The sequence below is a fragment of the Sminthopsis crassicaudata genome, chromosome 1 (genome assembly GCF_048593235.1).
Source record: "Sminthopsis crassicaudata isolate SCR6 chromosome 1, ASM4859323v1, whole genome shotgun sequence".
Lineage (NCBI taxonomy): Eukaryota > Metazoa > Chordata > Mammalia > Dasyuromorphia > Dasyuridae > Sminthopsis > Sminthopsis crassicaudata.
In genome coordinates this window covers 719,441,264-719,455,909 of record NC_133617.1, presented here as the reverse complement: position 1 = coordinate 719,455,909, position 14,646 = coordinate 719,441,264, and the positions used below count along the sequence as shown (strand labels likewise).

The window sequence follows — 14,646 nt, the reverse complement described above, 5'->3', positions numbered from 1 at the left end:
TTCTATTTTTAATAAAGGTCTTTCCACATTTTTATGCCTACCTCAAAACTATATGTTTTAATTGAACCAATGTGATAGTTTATTTAGCCATCTGCCCATTATGGGATTCTTAGATAATTTTCAGTTTTTCATGATTATATACAATTCCTCATTGGAAGTGTTTAAACAGAAAGCCTGCATTTAGTTTTCAAAATGTGTTTGTTATGTGCTTAGAGAGTATTATTTTTAGCAACCTTACCTCTACTTGGAAATGTACTAATTTTTGAATACTGTTCTGCCTTAGGTACAAGATGCCACAATTTCCCCCTTGTCCTTCACTTTTAAGTCAGTAGGGGGTCAAACCAAAATGCTTTAGGACACAGACTGAGGAAAAGGGAAAATCTCCTAAAAGCTTTCTTTGCAAAGTTCCCAGTTAAAGTCTATAATCTATTATTGATTTTGTGCCACATATAATCTTTTATATTTCTGTAGCAAGTTTGAAGTTGGACTTAAAGATTCAGAATTCTTTACCAGGTATGAACAGGCCTTCAAACACATGAGTTTCTGTCCAATAATTGGATTTGGCCTCTCCCACACAGCCATTTCTGAATCTCAGAGGAATTGACAAACCATTTTTAAATTCTTTTTTGCTTTGATTAGGGCTGACACCTTTGGTCTCTAGATCTAAAGTTAGATGAGATTTCCTTGGGGGACTTTTGAAAAAGAAAAAAAAATCTAGTGCATTTCTGACAGGTAAAATTTTGAGGGAAACAAATGAAATGTAAATCAATTTGATTCACAAATTCACATAGTTCTTTATTTAGAATGAATTTTTCTTAATGTTCAATTTGGCCATCATTTTACACATTACAAAACATGACAAAAACAGTAAGGTAACCATTTACAGCAAAATCACATCTCATGATGGGACAGAGAATCTGGGATTCAATGGGAGGTTATTGGACTTCAAGTTGTAAATGGATTGTATTTAAATTCATTTGGAAGAAGATGGAGAAGTTGGAGTTGGAAAAATCACCATCTCCTTCCAATTTCCAGGACAGAAATCTATAATTATTAATAATCACAGAACTAGTGACCACAGATCAATTCATGAATCCAAATTTGAGTCTTTCATTTCTGTGTCCAGTTTGGACCATAGGTGGAAAGTTATGTTTTAAGACTGGATATCACACTTTTATAAAAAAACTTGGTATGATCCAGAAGAAGGAACCCGAGAATATAGAATGACTTGTGGACATGACACACAAAGAACGATTAAAAGAACTTGGGATATTTAGTCAGAAGAAAAGACTTAGGGTAAAAAAGAAGCATCTTCCAATATTTCAAAGGACACTGAGGAAAAGAAAATTGTCCTGTAAGTCAAGTGCAGGGGGGAAAAGCTGCAAAAATGCAGATTTGAGTTCAATGCTGGTAAAATCTTCACATTCCTAGAGGGAGCCATGTATTACAATGGGTAAAATACTGAACCTAGAATTAAGAATACATTATGTCAAATCCAGTTCCAGATATTTATTAATTGTGTTATTATATGATTCCCAAGGAAGTTTCTTAACACCTGCCAATAGTACTTTCATCACCTGTAAAATGGGGATAATTAGCACCTAACTTCCAGAGTTGTTTTGAGGATAAAATAAAATAAAATAATATCTATAGTGTTTTTCAAGCTTTCAAGATTTGATATTTATCTTCATTGTCATCATCACCAACAATCGAATGATCCAAAAGGATCTCAGGAAAACTCATTACCCAAAAGGAAGATGATCACTTTTGGGAGAACTTCAGGGGAAGGGAGAAGAGGAAACATAGTTCCTTGTTAGACAACTTAGATTAAATGACCTCAAAGAATAATCTGAAATTCTGAGGTATTTTCATTCCATAGCTGCTTGTGTCCTGGAGAATCTCTGTACCAGCCCAAGTCCTCAGTCTTAGAAGAGGAATGAAGAAATGAGACTCACATGGATGGTCAAACACAAAGTAGATTTATTCCAAATTCTCTCAGCTTTATATACCCTAATAGCCTTATATAACCATAATACATGGTGCACTTGTGGGACCACATACACAACTTGCTATTGTGTATAGATGATTTTTTGCCACCTGCTTCACCTAGCACTCTGATTCAATCACAACACAGGTTGTCACCACTCCCTGACTTCTCAAGAAAGCCGAGAGCCCTTAGGGGAGATGGGTAGCCAAACTAGCCATTGTTAGCATGTTCCCTGTGGGCTAAAAGGTCTTATGTCTCACCCAGCATTCCCCCACTATGTATGGCCCTCTACAACAGCTCTGTCTCTGAACTCAACCCAAAGATCTAGTTTGGAATTTTTAATTCTATGATGTATATTATTCAAATTTGATATCTAACTGGAACTTAAAATCTACTACATCCAAAAATAAATTTGTGATCTGTATCCTTTCCCTATGACCTAACCCAAACCTGTCATCCCCCCTCTCTTCCACACTTGTTCTTAGGTACTTCTATACAAAACATATCATATTAATTGGCTTAGCTATCTCTCACCACTTTCTACTTCCCCTCCCCATCATATAGTATTGGTGGCTAAATTATATAGATGTATAAAATCAAATTTGACAAAACTCTCTCCTTTCTATCCTGTGGAAGTTATTCAAAGCCTTCCACAATCTCATTCCCATCTGTCAGAGCAGCAGAAAGTCCTCTTAAAAGAACAAAAGAGGAAAAGACAAAAACAAAAACAAAAACAAAAAAAAAAAAAAAAAAGAAAAGAAAAGGTTCTCTGCACAAAAGATTTGAACACAGATTTTCTGATTATAAATCTGAAGATCATTCCATTGTACCATACCTGTCTTGATTTTTTGTGTTTTCCAGGCTAGCTTTGCCAACATGTATAAGAGACAAGTCTTGGACTAGAAGCCTTTTACTCTAGTCACACTGGCCCTCCACTGAACCACACTGTCTCTTTATCATTCATTATTATTACATACAACCACTCTCACCACTCTTTTGACTACTCTGCCTCCCAACCAAAATGGACTACTCTCCCATAGTTGTACTTGTTTTGCTATGCTTTTCTCAAGCCTTTTTTTATATTTTATTTTCCATCCATCAAGCAAATTAAGAATGACATCAGACTGACAGGAAAAGATAATGATAAATGTTGGAGGGGGAGTGAGAAAGCTGGGGCACTAATATATTGTTGGTAGAAGTGTAAATTGATCTAACCATTCTGAAGAACAATTTGGAACTATGCCCAAAGGGTTATCAAACTGTGTATACTCTTTGACCTAGCAGTGTCTGTCTCTACTGGTCTTATATACCAAAGGGATTATAAAAAAAGGAAAAGGACTCACATGCGCAAAAATGTTTGCAATAGCCCTTTTTATATTGGCAAGAACTGGAAACTGAGTGGATGCTCATCAATTGGGAAATGGCTGAATAAGCTATGGTATATGAATGTTATGGAATATTATTGTTCTATAACAAATGATTGGAAAGATGAGTTCAAAAAGAGCTGGAGAGGCTTATATGAACTGATCCTGAGTGAAAGAGCAGAATCAGAAAAAAAACATTGTACACAGCAACAACAAGATTGTGTAGATGAGCAATTCTAATGGACTTGTCTCTTTTCAACAATGAACTGATTTAGGCCAGTTCAAATAGACTTGTAATGGAGAGAGCCATCTACACCCAGAGAGGGGACTGCAGGGACTGAGTGTAGATCACAATATAATATTTTCACCTTTATTATTGTTTGCTTGCTCTTGTTTTCTTTCTCATTTTTTTTTTCCTTTTTGATCTGATTTTTCTTGTGCAGTATGGTAAATGTGGAAATATGTATAGAAGAACTGCACATGTTTAACATATATTGGATTATTTACTCTCTAGGGGAGGGAATAAAGGGGCAGGAGAGAGAAAAATTTGGAACACAAGGTTTTGAAAAGATGAATGCTAAAAATTACTTTTGCATGTATTTTGAAAATAAAAAAAAAATCTTAAAAGTGGGGGGAGAGGAAGAATGACATCAAGCTCCCACTATTGATGTTCCTCTTTTCTTTCCAGAAAAATGGAAGTCCTTACCTTGCAATAAAGTTTTTCTTAGACATACTGCCCAGACCCATATGGATAAACCGTGATCACTTATTTTTCAGGTCTCCTATCTTTAGATTCATTAGAGGCTGGATCCGTAGATTTTGCATACTCAAACAATCATGATTAACTATTGATGTGATCCTCTCAGCTTAAACTTAGATCCTGACCAGCCTGTGTTTTTTTGGAAGCTGGATGGACATGCATTCTGCATATCCATGGTAAAAGAAAATGGCTAAAACTAGCTAAATGGCTGGTAGCTTGAGTAAATCAACACCTGTTGGATAAATGATATGTTGGCCTTCTCAGTGGTGAATTAAAACAGTGACAGTGAACACTGATCAATCTTGGAGGCTTACAAAAGGTACCATAGGGATCAGGATGCTTAACAACTTCATAACCACTAAATTGCCTCAAGGTTCACACAGGATACCTCCAGTTGTCACCCACACAGTCTCTACCCAGATCAATTATATATAATACTCTATATAATACTCTATTTGTCAAATCTATCTATATAGTGATATTTAGAAAATTCACAACACATATAAGGAAATGTATCCATAGTAGGATCTAAATTTATCTCCTTGTTATGAATGTTAGAATATATTACAATAAGCCAGGCTAAAATCAGGGAAAAGTACAAAGGTACTTTGCCTTAATAAACAAGCTGAAATTTCCAATAGGGAAATAACTTTTGTGGATGTTTTCTAGAGTACTTTAAAAAGTATATAGAAACATGACCTAGATGTTGTTTCAACCTCAAGTTAGAACATAAAGCTTGTTACCTCTCAAGGAGCCAATGAATGAAAGCAGGATCAATTGTTGCCAAGACAACATCATCTTTAATTGCCAATAGCAAGAATAACTTTTGTCCTGTCTCTGATGAATAGAATATTTTTTCTTCAGGTAAGTCCTTTAATCTGTAAAATATATAAACAGAGAGAAAGAATTTAGAATACAGACACATTTTTTTTTCCCAAAAGGTTTTTTTCTCCTCTGCTTGGATAGAAAAGATAGATTGACAGTCATTCAAAATCCTTAAAGGGGAGTAATCTTCTCTGAAATAAAATAAGAGTCCTTAAAAATAAATTACATATCAAAATAGACCAGAAACTGTAATAATAAATTATGTAACTCATACCAATTTTACTGTGGGGCTAACAGAAATCAAATATATGAAAGAAATACAAACATATATACTAACAGGAGTATCCACACTCATCCTTCATTTGAGAGTTATTATATTCAATTTCATTTCATTTTGAAGATAGCTTCTATATAGAGTATATCTACTTAAATAATACCCATGCATGTCTGACCTACTCCAAGAAAGAATTCATGGCATAAAAATAAATTGGTTGTTAAGAGGGGAAAGCACAAAAGAATTACACAGAATAATGGAGAAAGACCTAGCCTCTGAGTCAGGACTCTGGATTTATATACCATTTCAGACACTTATAAAATATATGACCTATGTAAGTCACTTAAATGCTCTGAGCCTCAGTTTTCTCATCATAAAGTGGGAATAAGTATAGGATCCAATTGAATTATTCTGAGGATCAAATGAACGAAAGCAAGTAAAAAAAATTGGAAGTCTTAAAGCACTAGATAGCTGCAGTGAAAACAATAATTATTGTATATTGCACATTTAGAAATCAAAATACTATATTAATTCATAGATGGAGATAAATCATCTTATAAATGTATTTTAAGTACTTAATTCAAATAGTGAAAGAACAAAATGGAATACAAGAGAGGCAAAATTCTCTGGTGGAGACAGAGCCAACCTCCAAGTCACGAAGACCTGGCTTCAAGTCTTCTCTGTCACATGCTATCTGAGAGATACTGGGCATCTCACATAATTTCTCAGCATGCCATAGAGCAGGTAAAGATACTCAAATGTAGTGAGAATTTCCTCACTGAAAATTCCATATATCAATGATCAACCCTGATCTGATGCCATTTAAAAGCAATTATTAATTGCTTCTTTCAGCCACTGTACTAAACAATGGGGATATATACCATGCAAATTATGAGCAGAAGCATCATTCAGTCTCAGCATTTCAGAGCTTCCTTCCTTTGACATATTAAGCCCTTTTTGTAGTGGAAAAGAACTAGAAATAGTAGATACCCATCAGTTTGGAAATGGCTGACTAAGTTATGGTATATGGATATAATGGAATATATTTTTCTATAAAACATGATCAGCAAGATGATTACAGAGAGGTCTGGAAAGACTTACATGAACAGATGCTGAGTGAAGTGAGTAGAACCAGGAGAGCATTGTACACAGGAACAACAAGATGATGTAATAATCTACTCTGATGGACTTGGCTTTTTTCAACAATGAGGTGATTCAAGCCAATTCTAGTAGACTTGTGATGGAGAGAGCATATCCATCCAGAGGGAGGACTATGGGAATTGAATGTGGATCACAGCATAATTTCACCTTTGTTGTTGTTGTTTGCTTGCTTGTTTTTTTTCTTTCTCACTTTTCCCTTTTGATCTATTTTTTCTTGTGCAACATGATAAATGTGGAAATATGTTTAGAAAAATTGCATATGTCTAGGGGAGGAGGAAGTTGGAGGAGGGAGAAAACTAAGGAACACAAGGTCTTGCAAGGGTGAATGCTGAAAACTATCTTTGCATGTATTTTGAAAAATTAAAAAAAATATTATAAAAAAAGAAAAAAATCTTGCAATACTAACTATTTTGAACTATTCAAAATGATCATTTCTACAAAAGGAGTGGGGACAGAAAGATAAAAATAGTCTTAAGACCAATAGAAATGGTCTTAAACAATCCTTCTCCTTAGTGGGGAGTGAATATCAATGAGGAAAAGATCTAGTTAGCTGCCATTTATGAAAAGTCTAATCTGTGTCAGGTACTACACTAAGTACTTTATAAATGTTATCTCATCTGAATCCCAAAATAACTGTGAGAAAGGTTTCTCATTAGCCTCTTTTCACAGGTTAGCAACCTGAGGTAGAGTTTGTTATATGCCAGTGGTTACACACCTACTAAGTAGTGGAGGGTAGATATGAACTTGGGTCCCTCTGTCGCTAGGCCCAACTATGGTCCCTCACAGCAGCCAGAGTCAAACAAATAGGACAAAGCGAAAGTAACTATATAGGAACAAGATTTACATTTTAGGGATATTCTTGAAGGAATGGTCTAAGATTAAGGAAGAATGGTAAAGGCTTTTGGGAAAAAAAAAAAAAAGTGAGATTTTAACTGAGACCTGAAAGAAGACAAAGAATGTAGGAGGTGAAAATGAAAAGTGAAATCATTCTAGGTTTGAGACTCAAAAACTTGGGAAATGTCGAGCTATGTTTGAGGAAATGGAGGCAAAGTGGTCAATATTCACTAATGATGAACCCAAATGCATTTTTTACTTTTGTGAATTTCCCATCTATGTTAGGGATCTAATATGTAGAAACAGAGAATTAGTTTCAGACAAAAAGGAATAATAAACTTCCTGCCTGAAATTTGTTCATCTCTTTCTGCAAATTCCGATATTTACTGTCTGGTGCTCCTAAAAGCTTTTGGAGAGGTGAGAAGTCTATTTTTCTATTCTCTCTTACAGCAGATGAAGTCTTTGTCCTGCCTTTCCTTAGTTCATCATGAACAAGAAGTTGATTTCAAAAAAGAATCAAGGTATCAATTCGTTCAGTTAGTTGGTTAACAAGTATTTATTCAAATTTTTATTAGGAACTGATGTTCTGAGCACACATGAATTTTTATTTTTATTTTCATTCATTTTTTTTTTTTTATTTGTTTGTTTGTTTTTGCTGAGGCAGGGGTTAAGTAACTTGCCCAGAGTCACACCTAGGAACTGTTAAGTGTCTGAGACAAGAGTTGAACTCAGGTCCTCCTGACTTCAGGGCTGGTGCTCTGTGGACTGTGCCACCTAGCTATACCTATATATGGATTTTTAATTTTTTAATTTTATTTTTTACCATTTTTATTATAGATTTTTATTTATAAGATATATGCATGGGTAATTTTTCAGCATTAACAATTGCAAAACCTTTTGTTCCTCCTCCCCACCCTTTCCCCCAGATGGCAGGTAGACCAATACATGTTAAATATATTAAAGTATCACAGATGGATTTTAAAAAACTAATTCCTGCATTTATGGCAATTAGATTAAATATAATCTAATCACAAAAAAATTCAGTCTCGCAAAATAAGTGGATTATAGATCCCTAGGGAATCTTATCTTTATATATATTTTATTCTTTTATTCCAAATTTAGAACACAAAATCTCATTGAGTAATGTCATCCCACAAGCATTTATGTTAGTTATCACCTATTATCTCTCCAACCTATCTATATTACAAGAACATTTCCTATCTTTCTGGAGATTCTGTTCTGGGAAGGAACAAAACACTTAAACTGATTGCTAAATACAAGATAACTGGAGGATATGTAGGGATCAGGAAATGCTACCCCAAAAAATACAGTAACTGAACCAAGCCTTGAAGTAAGGTAAACATCCATGGGGTGAACAAAGTCAAGGAGAAGCTTGAGTAATGGAGCTGTAAGAGCTAGCTGACCAGTTTTACAGAAACATGAGGAGGAATAATATGACATAAGTCTGGAAAATTATATTAGATTCACACTGTGAAAGGTTTAAATACTAGGCTGAAGAATGACTTTATCCTCAAGACAATGTGGTATCATTTGAGCTTTTTTTAAGAAGAGAAATAATATACATCTTAAAGGAACTTATTTAGGCACTTTTAGAAGGGTAGAGTCTACCAGAATTCCAATTACCCCAGGGAAAAGAGGCTCAAGGTCTGAACCAGAGAGTTGGGTATGTGAATAGAGAGAATGATCCAGATTTGAGAAATGCTGTGGAGGCAGAATTAGCAGAACTTTGCAATTATGGAGAAAAGGGGCTAATGTGAAGAAAAGCTGAGTCCAGTTTTGAAACTAAATTACTGAAAGGATTATGAGGAATAAATATCCTCGTCATCTTCAGGTGAAAGATAATGAGCTTGTTTGGGGTATTTGAAGTCATTGTCTTCAATTTGGGAATAAAGGAATCTGGGTTCAAATCCTGTTTCTTATATACCACATTTGTGACTTTTACCCATTTTGTGGACAAGTCATTTCATTTTGCTGGGATGCAATTCATTCATCTTCAAAATGAAGCTAGATTACATAATACTTAAGTGTCCTTTCTGCCCTGAATCTAGGATGTTACCATAAAAGTAGGGATCAATTGAATCAATCAATCCATCACACTTTTCTACTTCAATTAACTAGCTTAATCAGGTGAAAACTTCTCCATTGAAGCAATCAATCAATCAATCAAAGTCATTAAACTGGGTGTAAAAAGTTCTTATTCAATTTGAAAAGAGTAAAATACTTTGAATTAAGTAAAAAGACCTAATTCTCAATAAGAATACTCTAAAAAAGTCAAACAAACATTCTGAATATTTAGATAAAATAGCAAATAAATTCAAAACTCAAACATTTAATAGTAGCAGAGTCAGTGAATGCTGCAGTTCCAAAAAGACTCTGAGTTACTTGGGGTGGGGACAAGGTAGGAATTGAGAGTAGGAATTGAGATTCTATATCTCTTCGCCTTATCTGAAGACCTTGTGAATTTCCTTAGAGGATTTTTAACTCCTGATGGGTACTCTAGTGAGTGTCCCAGAAGAGTAGTGATTGGCTTTTGGCCAGGTCTACCTTTAAAGCCAGAAACACTGGAGAAATTAAATATATCTTTTACAAGTGCACAAAATAAAGCTGCAATAGATGTAAGGAGAATTTCCACAAAGATTATATAAAGGGGGAAAAGTAATCTAAATAATCTGAAGCTCTGAGAGCATGAGCCCTTTGTGTGAGAGTTCTGTTTGTTTTGTTCCTGAGGCAATTGGGGTTAAGTGACTTGCCCAGGGTCACACAGCTAAGAAATATTAAGTGTCTGAGGTCAAATTTGAACTCAGGTCCTCATGTCTTCAGGGCTCGTACTCTATTCATTATACCATCTAGTTGCTGCTATGCTGTGAGAGTTTTATAAAATTGATCTCACTTTATCCTTTATAAACATGTGGGAGTATTTCCCACATTTGAGGGCTTGAGGGGGTAGAGATAAGGAGAATTTTATGCCAATCATTCTTATTATATATTATCTAAGCAAAAACCCTATTTGTCATATTATTAGGAGCTTAGAGCAAAGTGGCCTCTTCTTCCAAAAGTGTGGAATAAACAAGAAAGAAAAATCTGGGCATCATAAGAAATGTTACCTAGATTTTGGAAAAACATATTTCAAAGGCTGCAGAGAAGAATGTGGAAAAGCCCATGGACTAAAATTCTTGGCATGTGGGAGGTGCTCAAAAATTTAATTCTGAATACAAAGGGAAAAAAAAAAACTCCATTGAGGAGAAAAATTGAAAACTGTCTGAACAGTCTGATGTAGATGAAAAAGAAATTTGCCAATGTCAGTATCCCCATGCAAAAATTACCTTTTTCTTTTTACTGCACCCCATCTTCCAGAGCTAAGACCCATCAAGCAAGCTGTGCTCTGAGCTCATCATTACAACAATCCTTTGTGCTCATCTTCTAGATGAACTCAACCACAGCAAAATCACAGGATTGTTTCACACCAGCACCAGAAGCCTCTGAGCTCAGGCAAATACCTCTATTACCCATGTTCTGGTCATAAAGTCTTGCTATGAATCAAATTTGTCTCATTGTTACTGTTACACATCATTGTAATGGCCACAGCTTACTGTGGCTACTATTGTAAGTACTAAAATTTGCCTGCACTAATAGTGGGGTCTCTGGAACATATGTCTGGTTTTCCTTCTCCAACAGAATAAAGTGATCACTATTGAATTTTTAGCTTTATTTTGGTTTTTTATTTTATTTTTCAGAGTTAACTGTGGTTATGATAACCTATGGGAGCTTGGAATTTTTAGAGTTAATAACAGTTGCAAAACCACTGAGACTGTAGTCATTTCTTTTCAGGATTGACATTAATAAGATTAAAGTATTTTTAAAATGTATAGGAGAAAGAAGTAAAATGAATAACAGTCATCCTCAATCTTAGCACCCTATTTCTCAGACTATCCCCCCCAATTTGTTCTAAACCAATCATGTTTATACCTTGTGGTTTTCTTACTGTGCCGTTATGCTATTGGTGTCATAATGGTCAGAGTGCTAGGCTTGAATTTAAATTTTGCCTTACATGAATTGAATTTGTGGAACAGATAATAAATAGGCAAGGGAGAAGCCATAATTAACAGACTTGAACATCACCACGTTGTATCATGGGGAAAGCCAGTGAACCGAGGGGGGAAAAAAAAAAAAAGGTAGCTAGACTGAAATAAATGGATGGGATCTTTGGATTGAATACCTTGAGTGAGTGAGTAAAAAGGGAAGTATGGCAAAGATTTTATGTAAAAAGCTATGATAATGAAAAAATTCAACTTACTGTTCAAATATTGGAAATGCAAATGTACAAATAAAACTTATGGGGAATAGTTTGAAGAAGTAACCTGAAAAAGGCTGTGATGGAGAGGGAGGAAAAGAGGGAATTGGATATAGTGAAACAAACATTGGATTTTAATTCAGAAGACAAACTCAGAGGGTCTGGGTTAATGTTATTTTGGAAGAAAGTCTCCAATGGCATGTCCTGGGCATCTGTCCTTGTCTCCAGTATGTTCGACATTTTTATCACTGACTCAGAGTAGAGCAGAGAGGGTATGTTTATCACATTTGTGGATGGCACAAAACTGAGAGGAATAGCTAACATGTTGGATGACAGAGTAAGGGTTCACAAAACATCTCTAGGCTAGAACAATAGGCCAAACTAATAGAATAAATTTCTACAGAGATAAATGTAAAGTCCTATACATGATATCAAAAATCAATTTTGCAGCTACAGTATAGAAGATAGGAATATGGCTTAAGTGAATTCTGAAAAATTCTGAGTTCTGAAAAACCTGAAAAATATCTAAGGCTTTTGGTAGACTACAATTGCAAAATGTGTACCACTTCCCCTTATTCCACCCAGAAATCCCACGCAATCTTAGGATCCATTAAAAAAAAAAAAAAACAAAAACAACAACAACAACAAAAAAACATGATATCAGAATAAGTAAGGGCAATCAATCGACAAGATTTAATTAAGTGGCTTTTATGGGTAGGCTATTACCCGGCCTATTTAACATATAAGGGAGGCAGTAGGTCCTGGGAAACAGAAGGGATTTCAAGAAGAAAGACTTTAGCTAATAAACAACATAGGGTTATATGACACAGAGAATTGAGAGATGCTGATAGATAGTGGCCTGTGCCCTCTAAGCAACTTGCTATTAATGTGACCCTTTCCTGTACATATGAACACTTTGCACCAGTGTCAATGTATCTGTAGTATCTCTCTGCCCCTATACAAAGATTCTACTAAGGCAGCTCCCTGCCTTCTCAGACCTGAAGGATTCTTAATCCATTGCTGGCTGCATCTATGGCTACCTGAACATTAAGTCCATGAGGAAAAAGGAAGATAAGGAAAAGTCTCAGTGTTCAACTCCATTGGAATAGATTCAGAATGAGAACTACCAATATTTACACTTGATCTATATTTAATCACTGTGTCCTTTCAGGTGAAGAGCATCTATTCTTTTCTAATTCTCTTGCTATGTTTAGTCTGTCATTATATCCGAGTTCAGAATAATTGCCAGCAGCCTACCTATGAGACTTTCTACAACCTATTGTATTTTACCTGTTCTGTTCAAACATCTTGACTCTTTTGCTCAGTTCTAGACACCACATTTGAGGATGATCTATAAGAAGAGAGTATCTAGCAAAAAGTGATCAAGATGATAAGGGAAAAGGAGACTACAGCATCTAGAAAGAAATTTAGAGATAATTATCTTGGGGAAATGCATCTTCAAGTGTCTGAAAGGATCGCACATAGAAAAGGGATTAGGTAAACTGTGCTTGATTTCAGAGTGTAGAGCCATAGGTAACTGAGAGAAATTTTATAAAGGCTGAGTTCAGCTAAACTTAAGGAAAACTTTCCTAACATTAGAGGCAATCCAAAGTGGAATGGGTTTGCACAGGAATTGAGAAGGTTCCCCTCTTATTAGTCCTTCAGGAGAAAGCCAAATGATCATTTGTTGAGATTTGGGGTATACCAGTAAAGATAAAGGTTGTGAGGTCTTTCTACTCTATTATTTTGTGTCACTGAAATCCTGTTGCAGCTATTTGCTATTTGGGCAACTCACAATTTCTCCTAACTGTTTCTTCATCTGTAGAATGAGACAACTAAAAAAAAAAATCTTTTAGGCCTTTTCCACTTCTAAATCCTATACAGGCAACAGTAAAACAGATATTGAATGAAAAGTGATCTTTTTGATAAAGGAGAGATAGTGAACATTTTCACAGATATAAGAAATAAATTAAAATGATTGCTCCTCTTCATCATCAAAAAGCACAATATTTATAAACATGTAATATTGTGTTGAGTTCAGTGAGCAAGTTTCTCCCCTCCCAGTTGTCATGCTGACACTTAAAAGATATTTAAATATGAGCCCATATAAGCAAAGCCTACAGACAACTGCATATAAATGATATGTAGGTACACAGTTCTACAGTTAGAAGGACCTTCAAAGGCCATCTATTATAAAGTCCTAGTTTTAAAGGAAAGGAAACTCAGGCTCAGAAAAATAAGTAACTTGAACAATACCATAGGACTAACAAGTCAGAAGTGTGTTTCTTTCAGAATCTTCAAGCACTTTATATGCTATGTCACCATGCCCCTTGTTTTGTCCAAGATCGTGAAGGAACAATAACAAGTGGAATGTAAAAACTAGCTCCTTTGATTTGCAACTTACCATATTTCCTTTTTAACCCACCAGTTTTCAAAATATTTACTTTCTATGTCAACCCAAGAAGAAGTATATTTATGAGAAAATGAAGGTGGCCTAGCTATACCAGATCATTATATTATAAAGCAGCAGTCATCAAAACCATTTGGTACTGGCTAAGAAATAGACTAGTTGATCAGTGGCTCACAAAACAAAATAGCCAATGACTATAACAATCTAATATTTGACAATCTAAAAAGTACCACCTTTTGGGATAAGAATTCACTATTTGATAAAACTTGCTGAAAAAATTGGAAACTAGTATGGCAGAAAGTAGGCATAGACCCACACCTAACACCATATACCAAGATAAGGTCGAAATGGGTTCATAATCTAGACATAAAGAATGATACTATAAACAAATTAGAAGAACATAGGATAATTTACCTCTCAGATTTATAGAGAAGGAAGTTGTGATCAAGAACTATAAATCATTATTGATCATAAAATAGATAATTTTGATTATATTAAGTTAAAAAGTTTTTGTACAAACAAAATTAATGCAGATAAGATAAGAAGGGAAGCAACAAACTTGGAAAATATTTGTTTACATCCAAAGAATCTGATAAAGACCTCATTTCTAAAATATATAAAGAATTGACTCAAATTTATAATAGCTCAAGCCATTCTCCAATTGGTAAATGGTCAAATGATATGAATAGACAATTTTCAGATAAAGAAACTGAAACTAT

At 34.8% G+C, this 14,646-nt stretch overlaps 1 protein-coding gene across 1 annotated transcript in view; it reads right to left on the bottom strand.

The window, feature by feature from the left end:
* CNTN3 (contactin 3) overlaps positions 1-14,646 on the bottom strand; it is a 429,201-nt gene that overhangs the window by 324,037 nt on the left and 90,518 nt on the right. Inside the window, 1 exon segment of the mRNA XM_074284089.1 lies at positions 4,855-4,989. Coding sequence (XP_074140190.1) covers positions 4,855-4,909 — 55 coding nt within the window. The 5' untranslated portion in view covers positions 4,910-4,989.